Here is a 20,208-nt window from a genome sequence, read left to right on the forward strand (position 1 = left end):
CTTCTTGAGATAATGGGAAATGAGACTAAACGTGTATGAAGAGGTGCCAAAAGGTTTTTCACCCAACCATGAAAGAATTGTCCCATATAAATCAGTTGTTTCTTTACTCTGTAGCCAGACAGTTGCAAAAATATATATATTTTTTTCCCAGCATTTATTTTTCTGATGCCATTGGAATGTTTTTGGCTCTGAAATTTTGAAATAGAAAAATCATTTTAACTCCTTCCTCATACAACAGTTTGTCGAAAGAAAGATATTTTATTAGTCTGCACTTACCCAAGACAAACACTTTGTAGACTCTGCATCTTCGTGCAAGGGGTCACCAGTTGGCTAATAAAAGAATAAACACACGTAAACATCTTTTATTGAATATTTCTAGCAAGGCATTCCTATGATTGGAGGCCATCCTGTAAACGGCTTCACTCATCTGAAATACATTTTTATGTGAAATACAAAAGCTGTTACAAAAAATACAAAATACAAAAAAAAACAAAAAATACAAAGACATGACATGATCCACACAATTGATTACCTTAGGCACAGCTAATTTTAAGCTCCGAGGCGTTCTTGAAATTGTCTGTTAATAATATTTTTTATTGGATTGCTCATGTGCCAGATTACTTTAATCTGTTGGATTTAATATTGTGTTGAATTCACTGTAATATATCGGTTTTGTCGTCTGAAAACTTGTCCCTTTACATCGTAAATTTAACTGTGTGTCCTTGTATTACTTATTTCTTTGTTGTGGGGTCTATTGCTGAGGAAAGAGCTGTTACACACAAACATACAAAAATAAATCCCCCTCCCCAACTCTATGGAATGCAAATCTATGGGGTTTATCCATGCTCTAACCTCTATTTGTGAAGCTTCAAGCAAGCAAGCAGCACGCACAAGTTTTCAGCTCTGATATCACGACATGTCTGTCTGTCCATGTGTTCACAAATGTCAGTTTTTGATCGAGGAATAACTTACTTTCAACTGAATGTTCTATTTTGAACACAAATCAGACCAGAAAAAAACATGAGTTTGGCAACACGAAAAAACATGAGTTTGGCAATACTTTGGCTCAGAATTCACCCCGATCGTGGATGCAGAAAGGAGGAAGATAAAAAAAATACTCTGTCTTTCCTGTCTGGCAATCAAACAAGATTGAAAATCATTCCAAACAAGAAATTTACTGTTTTTAAGGATGTGATAAAGGACATGAACAACAGGCATGAAGAGCGAATGTAACGTGTTAAATAATGTGGTGTAAAAGGCACTGCGGTAAACTTTTGTCATAAGTTAGTAAAAGTGTCAACTGCGGTAAACTTCGGGAATTAATTTTTTTATACAACCATTAAAATCTTTATTTTCTTTAAATTTAATTATACACTTGAACACAACAGGCCACAAATCGCCTCGTCACCACTTCCAAAAACCTCCAGTTTTGCAGTACTTGGACATGTTAAATAAGGTGGTATGTAAGACACTGCACAATGGCGGTAAACTTCCAGAATTAATGTTTTTCATTCAACCTTTAAAATCTTTATTTTGTTTAAATTCAATTATACACTTCAACACTGCATGGGGTAAAGTGTTCTATGAACTCTATAGTCGTAATTGAAATTGCTACTCCGTTGTTCTTATAACAGGGTTGCAGTGAGTGTGATTCTTAAGATTGTATTTGTGACAGCATTTTATTCTGAAGAAATGTCAGTCATCAGGATCTACAAACACCTGGAATCAGTTACTATCATACACTGTCTGTAAGTGCAAAAAGTAATAACTATTCTGTAGCATATATGATATTTAATATGTATATAACCTGATGGATCAAAGAAGTGGTATATCTTAATGATGTAAATGCTTTTTAACATTACTGATATGCATGTAGGTTTTAAATATCCTTTTATGGCATGAATTAAGACATGTATACAAAAATACAAATGTTCATTGCATTTTTTTTTGGCTTATCTATATTAAAATGATTACCGTTTATCAACACAAAAAATATTAAAATACTTCTTCGCAAATTAAGTCCTGAATATGTTCACAATGTAATGATTTTCGGCAGTTTCTTAAGCTTTCAAAATGATAGTTTTCATTCTTGCAGTGTTATTATATCACATAGCCAAACTTGCCATGTGCACTATGTACAGAGTATGGGGAGGAATAGGATGGGTTGGGACCATTGTATGCTGACTCAAAAGGATCAGGAGGAAGTCAAAAATTCCAGCAAACTTGCATACATAGTAAATATATGGTTCCTTACTTTTTACATAAAGCCATCACTCAAGTGGACTTCTCCAGAGATATCAAAGCTGGCCACACAATGGAGCGAAATATCCTTGTGAATCCTGGGTGATTCACATCCAAAGAATCACCTCGTCTTCAACCAACAATTGAATGTACGTCATAAGGGACGTGGCTACAAATACCTTGTTTCACTTGAACTTTGCTTGATTCGGACGGACTCTAGCATGGTTTACTCTTGGAGCGATACACTCTTATGATAGCATTCTTGTGGAGGTTTACTCTTACTATAGCAGAGATGGTTGCATCACATCCAAATTTCTCATGATCAACATGCACATGAAATTTCTACAAATTTGAACCCCCTAAGGTTAGGATACATTGAAGGATTCAGTGGAGTTGTTCACTGAAAAAAAGAATTAAGCAGATTGCATATCATTATATATTTAATTTTAAATACTCGAATTTTTATTTTTGCATACACTAAATCATCCTTCTTTCGTGTGCAACACAAGGCTTCCGGGCAGCATCGTTGGCTGAGAGCATAGCAGTGTCACTCATGAAATGCCCTCTGTAGGTGAAGAATTTGTAATTTGTTCATGGTGCTAGCAATAGCTCACCAACTCTTCACAAAGGACACCGTGGGATCTTTAACGTCCACCAACTAATGCCGACAGACCGGACTCCCAGTTTAATGTCCATCTGAGGGACGGCACACATATTGATGAATCACCTTGCCTGTAAAGCAATCATTTTGACAGTTTTGACAGGGATGACAATTTGTAGCTGGCTCAGGATTCAAACCTAGGCTAGACAGCTTGGAGGCGAGTGTGCGCACCTCGAGGCCATCCTGTCAACCCTGTAGAGGAAATGATTTCATTGCATTTGAAATTTGACATAGAGAAACATTTATTTTGACATAGACATAGTAGTTCACACCGGTTTATGCTTGTATTCTGGCTGATGAACATTATGTAATGAGCTTATCACTCTTGAATAATCTCTCTTCCTCTTATGTGGTGACTTCAATTGTCATCACGCCAGTTGGCTAGGTGTGGGTACCTCTCTCACCTGCCATGGCACCTCAGCAAAAGCTTTCCGCGACTCATTGGGACTGACTCAATCGGTCAACTTCCCGCCCAGATCTCAACCAATGGTACTCCATCTCTTCTGGATCTGATTTTGACAAATTTCCCTGACAATATCTGCTGCTCTTCCTTCGCTCCAATTGGTTCATCTGACCACGTCCTTGTCAAAGTGGACATCTCTCTGGCTGTTATCAGAGAACCACCTCACCGCTGTCGAGTCTGGCATTTCACTCAAGCCGACTGGCAGGGTCTCCGAGCAGCCATCAAACTTACAGACTGGTCTCCTATCACTACTTTCTCAAACATCAACTCATCCTGGGAATTCTTTCAAAGAAACTTGCTCTCCCTCATGCACAGATTTATCCCCTCTTGTGTTCAGTTGTCTTACCCTTCCTCCCGCCCTTGGTTTACTGAAGCTTGTGGCGAGGCAGTTGTCCTGAAACAACTTGCCTTTGCCTCATGGAAAGCAAACCCAACTGAGGGCAATCTCAGTTCTTTCCACAAAGCTCGGAACAAGTGTGTATCTACCCTCAGGAGAGCCAGAAAACAACATCTTTCTCATCTCAACTCTGAACTCTCAAACCTCTCTCCCTCCTCAAAATCCTGGTGGCGTTTAATCAAATCTGTTTCTGGTGTATGTTCCCCCTCCATCCCCTCCCTTACCTCAAATGGCCGCACTGCTGATTCCACACGTGATAAAGCTGAATGTCTAAACTCGGTGTTTGCAGCTAAATCTTGTGTGCTAAACCCATCACTATCTCTACCCACTTTACCCAGTCGCACCCAACTGTCCCTGGACTCTGTATCCTTTTCTCCTGACAAGGTGGAGAGCTTGCTTTCAAACCTCGAGTCAGATTCTGCAACCGGTCCAGAGGGCATCAGCCCACGTGTCCTCAAAGCCTGCTCTTCTGCTCTTGCTCAACCTCTCTCTGTTCTATTCACCCTCTCATTTGCCCAAGGTCATCTGCCATCTGCTTGGAAATCTGCTAACATCACTGCCCTGCATAAAAAGGTGCAAAAACAGATCCCTGTAACTACAGACCAATCAGCCTTCTCCCAATCATCAGCAAGGTGATGGAATCCATCATCGCTTCAGACATGAAATCCTTCCTCTTCTCCAATGGCTTGATTTCCAATCATCAATTTGGTTTCAGACCAGGTCACTCTACCCTGGATATGCTGCTTCTGCTCTCCCATCAATGGATGGAGGTCCTCAATGCCAGACAGGAAATCCGAGCCGTATCCCTGGACATATCACGTGCTTTTGACACAGTCTGGCACCCTGCCCTACTCACCAAACTCTCTTGCCATGGTATTCAAGGCCATCTCCACTCATGGCTCGCAGACTTCCTCTCCTGTCGCAGTCAACGTGTGGCCCTAAATGGAGTTCTTTCATCCCCTCTTCCTGTGCAGGCTGGAGTTCCTCAAGGTAGCGTTCTGGGCCTTGTTCTTTTTCTGGTTTTCATCAATGATCTCTCGGACTCTCTGGAAAATCCTCTATTTCTCTTTGCCGACGACTCCACCCTCTGCCGTACCATCTGTCATCCCTCAGACCGGCAAGCAGCAGCTTCTTCGCTCACTGCAGATCTGGATAAAATAACAAACTGGTCCAACACGTGGAACATGTCTTTCAATCCAGACAAATCTCACACTCTCACTATGTCTCTTCGAAAGGGCCGTTTACAACCCCCCCCCCCCCCATCCACTTTCTTAACAATCCTCTGGAAGAAGTCTTTTCTTTCAAGCTTCTAGGTCTCACTATCTGCCATGACCTTTCCTGGGAAAGTCACATTTCCAACCTCGCCTCAAAAGCCAGTCGCCGACTGGGAATCCTCCGTCGTGCTAAGTCCTTCCTCGGCCCTCTTGAGCTCCTGACCACTTACAAAGCTTTTGCCCATAGCCTGATGGAGTACTGCTCTCCCCTCTGGGCTGGTGCTCCTGCCTCCCACCTTTCTCGGCTTCACGCTGTCGAAACCAAGGCATTTAAGATCATCGGCATCTCCCGCAATGAAGCTGAGTCTTCGGGCCTCTCACTCAATCACCGCAGGTTGGCCGGTGGTCTTTCTGTCTTCTACCGACTCCTCTCCAGCCTTGCCCCCCCTGCTCTCTCTGCGATTTGTCCCCACCACATTTCCACAGGGCGCTCAAGGTCCGCCAACAACCCCCTTCTGGTAAAACTACCATAATCACGAATCACTGCTCATCTTCACTCTTTCATTCCTCTTTTTTCCCGCCTTTGGAATAAACTTCCTCACTCTATTCTTTCCCATTCTTCCCTCCAGGCTTTCAAAACAGCTGTTCACCACCACCTCTTATCTTCCCCCATCCAAATCCTCGATCTTTTCTACCCCCGATAATCCACCCAAGCCCACTTCCTTCATTTCTCCTGCTTTCCTTCCTGAAAGTCCCTGAAATGTCCATCTTCTCTTCGCCATGTTCCCCGTCCCATCCCCATCCCTCTCCCTTCCACAGTTCACCTAATGTGTCTGTTCCCCACTGTTTTGTCCCTTCTACTCCCGCCCCTCTTGTCTCATGCCTCCTTGCTGTGAGTTGTGTGTTCGCTCTCATACGAGCCTCGACCAAGGTATACAAAAAAAAAAAAAAAAAAAAAAAAAAACAGGATTTTCATAAACTAATTACTCCATTGAGTGGACCATGAGCTATATCATGAAAAATCAGAATAACTGACTTGGTTTACCAACCGAGCCACAGATTGCCGGATTTACATCTTATTCATTCCATGAAATCAACTTGATCACATACTGCATCCAAAAAGTAAGTAAATAAACACGAGAACATAAAAGCACAATACTTAAAAATAGACCTGTGGGGGACTGACGGTTATTTCCCCAACAGGCCAGGTGAAAATAAGGGATTAAGGGGAAGCAGTCATGCCCCCCCCCCCTTTCTGGAGTAGTCCAGTCATGGGGAGCACAACTTAAGTTAAGGGCATGGTCCTTCTGTTTCATGAAGCATTTTGTCTGCATCTGGCCATCGGTTTCTGAGATTTTTCATAAAATTACCTGAATTTGAGGTGAAACCCCCTGGGGGCAGATCCAGATGGGGAGCACAACCCCATGATACCTTACTGTCTTGACGCATTGTAGAAAATTTTGTCCGTATCGCTCAGGCAGTTGTGGAGAAAATGTTTTTGTGAAAATGGGGGATTAGGGGAGGGGACCCATAGCCCCCCTTTCTGGGGGAGATGTGGCTATGAGGAGCACTACTTCAGATTACGGAAATTGTCCCGATGCCTCGTCGCAAGTTTAGACTGAATACATATGTCTGGTGGTTTCTGAGAAGAAGATTATTGAATAAAATACAAATATTTGGGGTAAAACCCCTCTTTATAGGGGTGCATCCTGATGGGGAGCACACCCCCATAAGACCTTGCTGAGCTGATAGAGCGTACCAAATTTGGTCCATATCGGTGAGGTAGTTTGTGAGTAGAAGATGTTTGAGTCAAATGTTAACGGGCGTACGTACACATACGGATGTACGTCCAGTAGGACACCAGGATCCACTCTGCAAGCGTATTTCAGAAAATAAGCTTATAAAGTAATCTGACAGTCTGTAACTTGAAGACATATATCTATTTTCTGTATCGTTTGAATTGTCTTCCTTTTTCTCTTTCTTTCTTCTCAGTGTAACATTTTACCCCCCCCCCCCACCTCCACCCCCCATCCACTTTCTCAACAATCCTCTGGAAGAAGTCCTTTCTTTCAAGCTTATGGGTCTCACTATCTGCCAGGATCTTTCTTGGGAAAGCCACATTTCCAACCTGGCCTCCAAAGCCAGTTGCCAACTGGGAATCCTCAGTCATGCAAGGTTCTTCCTTGGCCCACCTGAGCTCCTGACCACATACAAAGCTTTCGTCCGCAGCCTGATCAAGTACTGCTCTCCCCTCTGGGCTGGTGCTCCTGCCTCCCACCTTTCTCGGCTTCACGCTGTGGAAATCAAGGCATTTCGGATCATTGGCATCTCCCGCGATGAGGCTGAGTCTTTGGGCCTCTCACTCTCTCACCACAGGCAGTTGGGTGGTCTTTCTGTCTTCTACCATCTCCTCTCTGGTGTTGCCCCCCCTGCTCTCTCTGCGATTTGTCCCCACCATATTTCTGCAGGGCGCTCAAGGTCCACCAAGAACCCCCTTCTGGTAAAACTACCAAAATCACGAATCACTGCTCATCTTCACTCTTTCATTCCTCTTTTTCCCCATCTTTGGAATAAACTCCCTCACTCTGTTCAATCCCATTCTTCCCTCCAGGCCTTCAAAACAGCTGTTCACCACCACCTCTTATCATACCCTATCCAAATCCTCAATCTTTTCTACCCCCGTTAATCCACCCCAAACCCACCTCCTTCAAATTCCTTGTTTTCCTTCCTGAAAGTCCCTGTAATGTCCATTTTGTTTACCCCATGTTCCCCAGCCCATCCCTCTCCCTTCTACAGATCTCCGAATGTCTCTGTTTCCCACTGTTTTGTCCTTCCCACTCCCACCCCTATTGTCTCATTTCCCCCTTGCTGTGCGTTGTGTGTTAGCTCTCATACGAGCCTCGAAAATGTGTACAAAAAATAAAATAAAATTGCTGACTGGTCACCATTTTGTTCCAAGGGTTATTTCACTCAGAAAGTGTGCAGCGAGTGGTACATTGTCAATAGGAAGAGGTATAATATGACTCGGTAAGCACCCATCACAGCACGACTTCCACGCATAAATGGGGTATAAAAGTGTTCATTATCAATGTGCCATTCACGTCTCTGCAGTGAATGTGAAAAATGCCGACATACTCTGCTCACATTTCAAAATGAAGTTGTTTGTCAGCTATAATCACTCAAGTGGCATCACAACATGTTAATCATAGCTTCATCAGAGCTGGATCAAAACCCTTGAATGTCCTACCAAGTATCATCACAGACAAACCATCATTTCAAGAGAATTAAAAAAAATCTCCTCCTTCACAGCCCCCTCCCCTTGCCCCAACCCCCCACCCGACCTCATGTCAGTGAAAATAATTGTGGCCATTAAGGAAGTAAAAGCAATAGTTAATAGTGGGTTTGTATGTATGTACATGCTTGTTTATGTGGATTGGTTGTTATGGTATTGATGAAAAAGATTGAGATCTTACACTGCTATGTTCAATGTTGACGGATGATGAAACAATTTCTTTGGAATAACGTATTTTATGGCAGGAGCATTAACAGCAGCTCAGGTATCCTTCAACCTGCAGCCCTTACGTCCTGAATACATCTCGTGGCAGAATACAATAACAATCTTACAGGACATAATAAAACTGTCAAAGACATTTTTAACTCCTTACTTCACAACCTCTTTCTTATCTCGATTTCGTCCCAGTTATATTTTTGGCTGAATTATTTTCTCTACTCGTATACAAACAATATTTACAGGCTATTCATAAAAGCCACCATACACACCAAAATACAAAGTGTGAACCATATTCAAAAAATGAAGGCACCACCAACTGGTTTCACTTCCCAAATAGGTTCATCTGGGAGAGTGTAGGTAGGTGTCATGTGCCAGACCCCCCCCCCCCAAAGAGGGATTTCTCATATGACTGCAATATGTAGATAGTGAGACCTAACATCGTTTTCATCATTTCCTTGCATGTGGTTTTGGATGTGTTCAGCTGTATGTGTGGGTGGTGTGGGTGGGCTTTTGGCAGAAAGAAGTCACATGAGAAAAACAAAAACACTAACCTATAATATGCTGCAATATGTCATACCATACCGCACTAATTTGAACCGTACTGCACTCTGCTGTCCAGGCCACGATGCCATCTGTTAACATCTGATCATGCACTCTGTTAACTTACTTAGCCTGTACCACAACACCTTGGCAAATCTCCTTTGTTTGTTCAGACTATGATCTACTTTCAGATGTTGACTACTATTCAAGTTAAATTTCTTTATTATTCAGGGCACGCCTGCTCAAGTGGTTGTCTGATTTCCTATATTAGCGGAAACAGCGGGTGGTGCTTGAGGGTGTCCTTTCCTATTATTATTTTGCCTTCGGGCTGAGGTTCCACAGGCTAACCCCTGCTCTAGCAGGGAAAATGGCTTTAAAATGCCTGTTGGGTGGTTGTAGGCTGAGGCTCCACGAGGCCACATCTTCGGACCAACATGATTCATGATCTACAGGTGGTGGATCAAAAAATGGAAGCACCTGGGTAAATGAGGGGCACCAAGTATATTGAAAGCAATGCCACACACGTGCGGCTCATGCGTTAATTAAGAAAATAACATCCCAGCATGCTTAGGGTCGTGTATAAAAATGCTGCACAAGCCTGGTTGCCTATAATTATGGCAAGCAAGGTTGCACGAGGAGACCTCAGTGATTTTGAAAGAGGGGGTGATTGTTGGAGCATGTTTGGCAGCTTCAGTGACAAAGACAGCTCAATTCTGTTTCATGAGCAATGGTGTCTAAAGTGATGTTGGCATGGAACCTCAGGGGAAAGACATCAACAAAGGGCAACAATGGAGAGAAGCACACTCCAGGATCGTGATATCCATACGTTAATTTGAAGTGCAAGGCAAAGCAGGCGAGCACCTGCAGATCAATTGACTGTAAATTTCAACCTGGGGAGCAAGCAGCCAGTTTCATCAAAATGGTCCATCGTGAACTCCACAGAGCGGGATACCATAGTCGGGTTGCAGTGCACAAACTGCTCATCACACCTGGCAATGCACGTTTGTGAATCCAATGGTGCAAAGAGCACAGACAATGGACTAACGAGCAGTGCAAAAATGTGATGTGGTCTGATGAATCATCCTTCACCATGTTTTCGACAAACAGCCGAGTGCACATGTGGCACCAACCTAAAGAACTCTACAATCCTGAGTGCTTGGTTCCAACAGCGAAGGGTTCTGGTGGTTCTGTTATCTTGTGGGGCACATTTTCCTGGCATGGGTTGGGTGCAGTCATTCCCTTGCAAAGCAATGTCAATCGCTACTTAATGGTACCGAGTGATCATCTTCACCCCATGTTGCTGCATTTTTCCATGAGGGGTGTCTTCCAGGATGGCATTGCCCCCATCTACAGAGCACGTGTGGTCGCCCATTGGTTTGATGAGCATGATACTGATGTTATCCACATGTCATGGGCTTTTCAGTCACCGGATCTGAACCCAATCGAGCATTTATGGGATATTCTGGAGTGACGTCTGAGACAGCGTTTTCCACCTCAATCAAACAGGTGTGAGTTGTTTGACTTTCTTGTGGAAGAATGGTGCCACATCCCTCCTGAAGAATCCCAGACACTGGTGGTCTCTATTCAATGGTGCATACAAGCCGTACTGGCCGCATGTGGTGATCCAACACCCTATGAAGTGACTTTAAATTGGTGTTTCCATTATTTTCTCCACCACCTGGATATTTATGATCAATATGGTTCTCTTGAAAACTAACTTCCTGCCTGCTGCTGAATCATTTTTCTCAGACCTAGAAAGACAAATTAAGGTGCCCGTCAGATACTTGGACCATGATAATCAATGCCACAATGCCACTTTCTTCTTCTTTTTGATTTTTATTATATATATATATATATATATATATATATATATATATATATATATATATATATATATATATCTCTAATTCTATCTCTGTCTCTCTCTCCCCCCCCCACCCCCATATCTTTCTCTCTTTCTCTCTCTTTCTCTCTCTTTCTCTCTCTTTCTCTCTCTTTCTCTCTCTTTCTCTCTCTTTCTCTCTCTTTCTCTCTCTTTCTCTCTCTTTCTCTCTCTCTCTCTCTCTCTCTCTCTCTCTCTCTCTCTCTCTCTCTCTCTCTCTCTCCTCTCTCTCTCTCTCTCTCTCTCTCTCTCTCTCTCTCTCTCTCTCATCCTTGTGGGGAGAGAGAGAATCATAATATCGAATCCCCTTCCTTGAACAGCGACTGGAAGAGGTGCAGTCCCCAAAACTCCTTGGCCTTACTATCTGCCATAACCTTTAATGGGAGGATCATATCACCAAACTGGCATTAAAGGTGAGTCACCATTTGGGTATCCTCTGTCGAGCTAAGGCATTCCTGAGCTATACCGAGCTCACCATGGTGCATGCAAAGCTCTCTTACTCCATGGACATCAACCATACTCTATGGATTATGGCTTCCACTTTGGCTGGTGATTCTGTTTCCTCCATTGCTTCCTCTTGAGATGGTCAAATGCAAGGCCTTCCACACCATAGGTCACTCTTGGACTATCGAGATGTGAGCTGGGAGAGTGACCCTTCCAAGGTCACTCTCCAACTAGTGGCAAGTTGATGGGCTTTTGATTTTGTAGAAGCCTACATCTGGCCTTACTTCTACCTCTGCCATCCCCAAGCCACCCCAAGTTAAACGCATCCCTCAATAAACTTTCATCTGTCATCCTCTCAAAGTCCAGTCGAGTTGCCCATCTGCATTCACTTGTCCCCTTATTCTCCTGATTGTGGAATTGTCTCCCTGTGTCTGTTGTCTCATCCTCTTCAATTCTGTTTTCCAAATGTGATGCCCATCACTACCTAATTTGCTCACCCATGCACATTCACTATCTCTTCTGCACGTCCTGATTTCCATTTTGTTCCTCTGGGCTATTCCTTATTTTGGCATTATGCCACCCCAAGCCCTCCCCCACCACAACGCACTTTGAGAGTCAGTATACCAGCTGACCTTTGTCATTTAGCTCCTCTATGAGGCTAAACCCTTTTACAAAAGAAACTTCCTGTTCCTGCCATGTGGCATGCAACTGAGTTGAGTGCTCTGGCTGTTCTAACCCCAACTGCTTCTTCTTGTTTTAATATTTTTATGACAGATTTTCTCAACTACAACCAGTTGTTTGTGAAGTATAACCGCACATATAAAACATATACTGTAAGCAACAGCGAATGATGTTAATTTGAGTTCAGCTCAGGCTGAATTATTTCTATCTGAGCAGCTCACTTGTTAAGCTGGGATCACAGGTTCAAATCCCATATTGATTTGTCCATTGTCTAACGATTCCCTTTAATGCATGTTCAAGTACATTGAGGTCTTTTGTTGTTATTGTCCGGCATGCCAAAGCCTTTCCACGAGTCTTAGACACAGAAGAAAAAAAAATTAACACAAGAATTAGTTGTTTTTTTGACAAAACATGCACGAAACAAATTTTAGTTTCAATCACCAAAATTTAGAAAAAAATAGCATTACATCTAGAATAATAGTTAAATTCCCTCTCAAATACTTATCTTCCAAAAGTTGAACTATCGCTTAATAGTAATTGGTGGCATCTTGGCCAGATAGCATGAGAGCCTGAATATGAAGAAAACATTCATCTGCCATGTCTATTCCTTTTTGTCTGCTCTTTTCCAAGTTACGAGAATGTAAGACCCATTGCTTCGCTGATGGGAATACCTATCTTTGTGTAATTGTGGGGAAAAGAGGTTGTTGTTAATGGAAAAATATATATAATTAAATACGGCGGTGTGTAGATACCAGCCTAGCTATACACTCAAAGAGTGATGTGGGGAGAGTGTCAATGGGATATTCATCACAGCCTTCTTTGATGCTGAATCAGAGCCATCTCCCTAGACATATCGCATGCCTTCGATACGGTCTGGCACCCTGTCCTGCTCACAAAACTCTCTTCCGATGGTATCCAATGACACCTCCACTCATGGCTTGCAGACTTCCTCTCCTGTCACAGCCAACGCGTGGCCCTTAATGGAGTTCTCTCATCCCCTCTTCCTGCCAGGCTGGAGTTCCTCAAGGCAGTGTTCTGGGCCCTGTTATTTTTCTGGTTTTCATCAATGATCTCTCTGACTCTGGAAAATCCTCTTTATCTCTTTGCTGATGACTCCACCCTCTGCCTCCATCTGTCATCTCTCAGATCAGCAAGCAGCAGCTTCTTCGCTCTCTACAGATCTGAATAAAATCACAAGCTGGTCCAACACTTGGAACATGTCCTTCAGCCCTGACAAATCTCACACTCTCACGATTTCTCTCCATCCGAAAGGACCATCTGGAACCCCCCCCCCCCCACCATCTACTTCCTCAATAATCCTCTTGAAGAAGCCCTTTCATTCAAGCTTCTGGGTCTTGCTATCTGCCATGATCTTCCCTGGGAAAGCCACATTTCCGACCTGGCTTCCAAAGCCAGTCGCCGATTGGGCATCTTCCATTGTGCAAAGTCCTTCCTTGGCACACCTGCTTTCCTTCCTTTTTTGCTGCTTTCATTCCTGAAAGTCCCTGTCATGTCCATCTTGTTTACCCTGTGTACTGCACTCCCATCCCTCTGCCTTCCACAGATATTCTCATGTCTCTGTTCCACACTTTTTTCCACACTTGATTCGTGGTCTCCCCTCGAGGAAGACTGTTAATGGACGGATGCACACAGGCACGCCAAGACCGAACTCCTCTTGTATATTAGATTTGCCATGGGCCACATGTCTGCATCATAGAAAATCACCAATATTACCCCAATTCACAGTATTGAGGCCAAAACTGACCCTCTTAACTGTAGACCAGTCAGCCTTCTCCCCCATCATAAGCAAAGTCACAGAATAGAGAATTACAGCAGAACTGAAGACTCATATTTTCCCTAAATTTTGATCTCTGACAATCAGTTTAGCTGCTGCTCAAGTCATTCCACCTTGGAGATGCTGCTTCTGCTATGTCAACAATGAATGGATGAATCAAACAAGAGGTTTGTGCTATCTCACTGGACATCTCTCATGCATTTGATTCTGTCTGGCATCCCTACCTGATTTCCAAATTGTCAACTAAAGGTATGCAAGGTTCCCTCCTAGACTGGCTATGCACTCGTAAGCAGTGGGTTGTATTGGACAGAATTCTATCCCATGCTGTACCTCTAAAGACTGGTGTTTTTCAACTTTGTGTCCTGGGACCAGTGCTGTCTTTTATATAAAATCACTGCCCTCTCTTCCATCAGTGGAAATCCATTGTCTCTCTATGCAGATGACTACACTGTGCAGGACAGCTAAAAGCCCCTCTGCCAGACAGGAAGTGGCAGAAAGTGCCCTTTCTGCCAATCTGAAGAACATAAGCAAGTGGTCATCCATCTGGAACACGTCCTTCAGCTAAAGAAAGATTATATTCGCACTTTGTCTCTTGATAATGACCGGCATGCAAATCCCACAATTTAATACCTCTGATCAGTCTCTGTGATTGAGAAAATATGAAGAAAAGTGGTAAATCGAGACAACAACCGGGAAGCTTGAGACCAGGAAGAACAACAGAGGCTATTTATATCTTAAGGGCAACACCAAGATAAGTATTTGATAAAGAAAAGGAAACTGTATCATGGTTTCATTGACCTATAGAAAGCATATGCTCGAGTACCAAGAGCAGTTGTTGAGTGGGCTCTGAGGGGGCAGCTCGTTCCTGAAGAATTGGTAAAAATTGCCATGGAAATGTATTTAAAAAATTCATAATTATGGTAAAGACCAACTTGGGATCCACTGAATTTTTTGCAATCAAGGTATTATATGGTTCCACCAGAGATAAGGTGTGCAAGGAGATTTTTTGTTTTTGCCGATATAATATGTAGAATGTGCCACGGCACTTTTTCTTTTGGATGCACCTTGTGGCTGTGGCTAGCATCATTTCCATGAGGTGCAGCTGTGCCAATGATGCAGTGCCCCTGTAGGTTAGAACAGGAATTTTGGAATTTGGCCAGTGTGCCGGTGACAGCTCTCCTACTCTTTGCAAAGTACATTATGGGATATTAAACGTCCACCAACTAATGCCGGCAGATGGGACACTCAGTTTAACATCCATCTGAGTGACGGCACCCACACTGATGTCTCGCTCTGTCTGCGAAACAACAGGCTGACAGTTTATAGCTGGGCCGAGATTTAAACCCCATGCTATCTATATTCAGCTCAGAGGTGAGTGTGCATATCATGAGGCTCTCCTGCCAGCCACTAGCATTTCCATTACAGACAGTTTATTACTTTCAATGAACACACCCCATTTCCCACCGTTTTCTCCATTTACCATGCCATGGTTGTGGACTCAAAAATAACACACCATCTGTGAAATTAAATCTGCAGCCAATCTTCATTCATTACTCAAAATTATTTGATTCATTGTGTTTAACCACTCATATCAGATGCCAAACAGCACATCAACTGGATTGCTGCTCTCTGGCATCATGCTAAGTTCAGCACACAATGAGGTAATGCTTATCTCTTTTGAATTCAAGCATTGAAGGTCACAGGGTGCCATAAAAATGTATTGAGTCACAGATTACGATTTCGTTTTTAATTCTGAAAATATAAAACTGATTGATATTGATTTTTTTGTATTTCAAAAGTTATTAATAAGAATGTATATCACGACCAACATCCGCTCCATATTGGAGTGGTAATGGAGAGGAGGGGGGTTGGGGGAGGGGGTACTTTATATTATGTTGTTCAACTTCCATAACTCCCCACTTTAACATAAATGTAAACACCTAAGTTGGAGGTGGCCATCCCAACTTAGTAGAACGTTCCCATGGACACCCAGAGTGCAACCATAACTTTTCAACTTATTTCATCCATCAGTTTAGGAGTACATAAAAGACAGAGCATGTACTGCATATAACTTGGCCAAATAGTTTTTGGTTCCATAAGGTTTTTATGGAGACACCATTATAACACTGTAAACCTCTGCGAGTTGTGATACACTCTCCCACTGGGAGCTGCGCCACAAGATGAACATTTACATCGATAATTTGCATCATCTCCTACTCCTCCTGAACCCCTGTGACTATGAATATTTTTGAATGCCTAAAACCTTCCTGGGCACACCCCAAGTCCAACCACCAAATTTAAACTAATTCTGTCCAGCGGTTTAGGAATGCATACAAGTGAAACAAACACGGCACACACGACGACATACACACACACACACACACACACACACACACACACACACACACACACACACACACAATTAGATATCGTATGATTCTATCTTAAAAAAGAAAAAAATCCAATATTTAGCTTATAATGTAGGTGGGATATGATGCACTTACTGTGACGGCGACACGCGCAGCATGCAGTCGGAAGGTGTGCAGCTTTACCAGTACCTGCTCGGTCTCGATCACACGTGCACTTACAGTAAACATCATGGCAAACTTGTCGATCAGAAGATCCATGTATTCCACAGGGGACACCGTGATCATTGCATCTTGCTCTAAAAAAAAAGATCAAATTTGTCCGTTTTCATAACTATCTATGGTGTCTTTATTCGGCTTAAGCAGGCAAAATATGTTTTTTTTTAATGTCAGCATTATCTTTAAAAATTAAAGTCACCACAATTATTTTGTAATGGCAACAAGTTGAAAAATCACGAGAAAATAAATGAAAAGACGTTGGCAAAAGCTTTGAATGCACTCACTATAATGAAGAGAAAGCATTTCTGGCAGAGCCTTAGCATTTCAATTCCAACATACCATGGAAAGAGACATACCTTCACAATGATTGAGTCGCATCGTGAAACATTCCTCCTTGAAGAGACCCAGGACCTTGCCTGAGCAGGCAATGACGTGACCTCTGATGAAGACTTTGACCGTTCGACTTTCAGTACTTCTGTTGGCAACTCGGACAATCACATTGAAGTTGCAACCAATAATTATTCCCTCCTGCAAGTAGACTGAAATAGCAATTTCCTTACTCTTGGTGGTCGCTCCTACTTTATTATTCACCTTGACATTGGGATCGATCGCTTTTCTCTTACATTTATTTTGATTAGAGGTCCACACTGAGTTGGAATGCTTCATCTTCGAGACATCATCTTCATTGCAAAATTCATGTCCAAGATAAGGATGTTGGTTATCATCGGCTTCACAATGTCTCCTTGCCATTGAAGGTTCATGATTGCTGGCTTTATTCCTGCAACTTTCTCGCACCCGAGAACATCCTCCTTGCCCCAACAATTCATCCCGGGAACATTTGTGCTGTAAGGTATCTCCGGCCATTTTAAATGAAAGCAAAGTATTCAACCTCTCCATATTTAATTTGGAGTGTGCCCTGCAGTTAGACGATGCAGCGAAATCATCCATGGTTAATGTTTCCCTCTGTCTGGAGATGGCATCAATGTTATAGTCTTTGCCGTCATCACAAAGCAACCTCCGAGAACAGGTATCTTTTGCATCCGTATTCAATGCATACGTGTCACATTTCCCTGTCTGTCTCCCTCTGGTGCAGGGGCTTTCCTTTGGACCACTCCTTTCTCCGTGTGCAATATTAACATAAGCTTCTTCCCTCAAGCTATCAGAGTTAGACGTCTTTTCTGCTCTGTTATCTCCCAGCGTGAAAATATGTTTGTCTCGACTTTCTTTTTTAGCTTTGACTGTGTGTACATGATGAGAAGAAACGTCGACACGGGAGTTCATTTTCTCTGGGATGCATGAGACGTATCGATTGGGACCATCTGAAGCAGCAATGTCGACAGCATGGCAAACTTTCAATTTATTGTCCATTGTTTCTGTTTCAGGGTTTACCTCTAAATGCTGAGGTGTAAATTGGGGCAGCTTTGATGCAGAAGTCTCTGAAGCACCAATAATTCCAGAGACATCACTCTGCACACTCAATTTGTCAAAAAGTTGTGAATGAGGTTGAGTCTCCTGACTTTTCAATTTTTTGGATACTTTATTTACTGCACAGCCTTGATCCTGGACTTCAGATTTTTGTATACTTTCTAAGGTATTGCTAAACTGATGTTCTTCTGCCAATATCTGTGTATTTGCATGCTCTTTACCTTCACACCCTTTCAAAGCAAAAGTACAGGTAACATCGTTTGGTATTAAAGAACCATGCGGAGAAATTCCCTCCATATCAGAGTGCTTCGCCTTTCCTGAAACACCATCAATCGTCTCCGCAGACATCACTGTCCCTTCTGCCTCCAAACCACAATGCAAAGTAGAACATTTACGACTCACAGTCATTGGCTGTTTACACTCAGGGCAATAAATTACTTGTCTCTCAAGATCCTTTCCTCCGGTGCTTACTCTTTCACTCACTGTCAATAATCGCGGCATTCTGTCGGCCACAGTACCATGTTGTGTGCTGCTGTTGTGCGTGTGAGCATATAATGCAGGAAAGTCTCGTGGTGGTGGTGAAGGAAGATGTTTTGTTGAAACCAGAACTTGTTTCTCAAGTGCTGAAGCATAATTTGGTGAATGAACCACATCTCCATCTTCCAACCTGGGTATTATTTCTCGATACCTGTCAGCATCTAACTCACTCCTTGAGGGAAATTTATCCTTAACCATTACACAGTTTCTTGCGTCGGAGACAAAATTATTATTTCTATAGTTACAGGACTCCGTAAGTTTGGCAGAAAAATCCTCAGGACTACTTGTTCCAGCTACTCCAAAATGATTGCCATTTTGGACATGCGGTAGTTCATGTTCTTTAGATTTTCCGTAAATATTTTCCACTGCTCTATCTCCTGATCCTGCAGCACAGACATCGTCCGGTTTGCAAGGCACGTGACTTGACGCGGCATCGTTGTAAGACTCATTATCATAGAAGCTCAGTTGATCCAAGCAATCTGCATTCTCCTCCAGCAGCTTGGCATACTGCTCAGGGTTTGTATTATACATGGCTGCACGTTCCACGACTCGACGCTCTTCCCACGATCCTGCATACGTGCAATGATTATATCCATCAGGAAAAGCAATGGCTTCACCGCACAATTACAACCAATTATGCACCCAGCCTCTAACAGCTCAAAAACAAGCTCACACCTTCTGGATATTTGTACAAATGAGTGATGTCCTCTCTCATGTTGCATCCAACAGCTTTCGTGCTGATGAACTGCCCGATGCTGTCTGTTTCTACGTTGACCTTTTTAAGAGTTCCATCCCTCCCGTATTGCCAAAAAATGCGGTCACTATTTACCTGCAATAAAATCATGTTATTACCATCGAGAAAAACAACAATAACAACGACAATGATGATAATAATAATAATAATAATAATAATAATACAGAAATGAAAGAAAAGATCATTGAAACTCTTTGGAACAGAGAGAAAAAAAAAGAGAAAAGAAAACCTTTGGTGAACAAATGAAGTAAAAATTGAAAACCTTGAAGGTAACGTAACAGTATTTTTCTTTTCTTACCTCAGCAAACACAAAATCAACATCATAGGGCAGATGCACATGTCCATTCTTCACAGCTTTCAGAGATGTAGGTCCACAACGATGACTCCCTGGAATTAAATAATACCAATGGTAATACTGCACCAACAACTGCAGCGGCAACAACCATTTTGCGACCGTTTTTCATGGGCGATTTGTGGAATGATGGTGTTCTTCCATACGGATCTATCCATTGCATCAGTTTTGTGTAAACCCAAACGTTCCATATCTCTCTTGACATTTTCGATCCACGACTTTTCAGGACATCCTCTCGGCTTTCTGCTTTCAACCACGAGCTTTATTGCTTTCTTTGCGGCTTCATCTCCCGATGGTTGGTGCGCATGACCGTACCGACCAAGTCTTCTCTCCCTAAATTATTCTTCATGAGTTTAACTTTTTAATCTCATCCTGCTTTCTGAGCTTGGAATTATTTCTTTCAGAGACGATCTATTCATCCATTGTATCATTCTTATCTCTGTTCTTTGGATTATTTTTACACCTTCGATCTGCAGTGCCCACAATTCACTTCCATGCCTCACTCGATACCCGTCTCATACAGGCTTTATAAATAAATAAATAAATAAATAAATAAAACAAGGGAGAACTTCTGTGTTTCGTGATAACACCGAGTTGTCTCCAATTATTCTGCGCTGACTTTATCCTTCATCTGAAAACTAATTCTGCTTTTCATAATTCCTCTTTCATGTTTCCAAGGTAACGGAAACTTTTGACTTTTTCTTACTTGAATTCTGAACTTCAGAG

The 20,208-nt window shown here is 42.6% G+C and overlaps 1 protein-coding gene across 1 annotated transcript in view; it reads right to left on the bottom strand.

The window, feature by feature from the left end:
- Positions 1-20,208, bottom strand: part of LOC147023258 (uncharacterized) — a 57,755-nt gene that overhangs the window by 2,721 nt on the left and 34,826 nt on the right. The window contains exons 9-13 of the mRNA XM_085888495.1: positions 19,429-19,517; positions 19,052-19,205; positions 16,771-18,945; positions 16,334-16,494; positions 277-330 (exon numbers count right to left, since the gene is read on the bottom strand). Coding sequence (XP_085744621.1) covers positions 277-330; positions 16,334-16,494; positions 16,771-18,945; positions 19,052-19,205; positions 19,429-19,517 — 2,633 coding nt within the window. The remainder of the gene's footprint in view (positions 1-276; positions 331-16,333; positions 16,495-16,770; positions 18,946-19,051; positions 19,206-19,428; positions 19,518-20,208) is intronic.

Source organism: Eptatretus burgeri, chromosome 7, assembly GCF_056783735.1.
Source record: "Eptatretus burgeri isolate ZD-2024b chromosome 7, Ebu_testis_v1, whole genome shotgun sequence".
In the NCBI taxonomy this organism is placed as follows: Eukaryota; Metazoa; Chordata; class Myxini; order Myxiniformes; family Myxinidae; genus Eptatretus; species Eptatretus burgeri.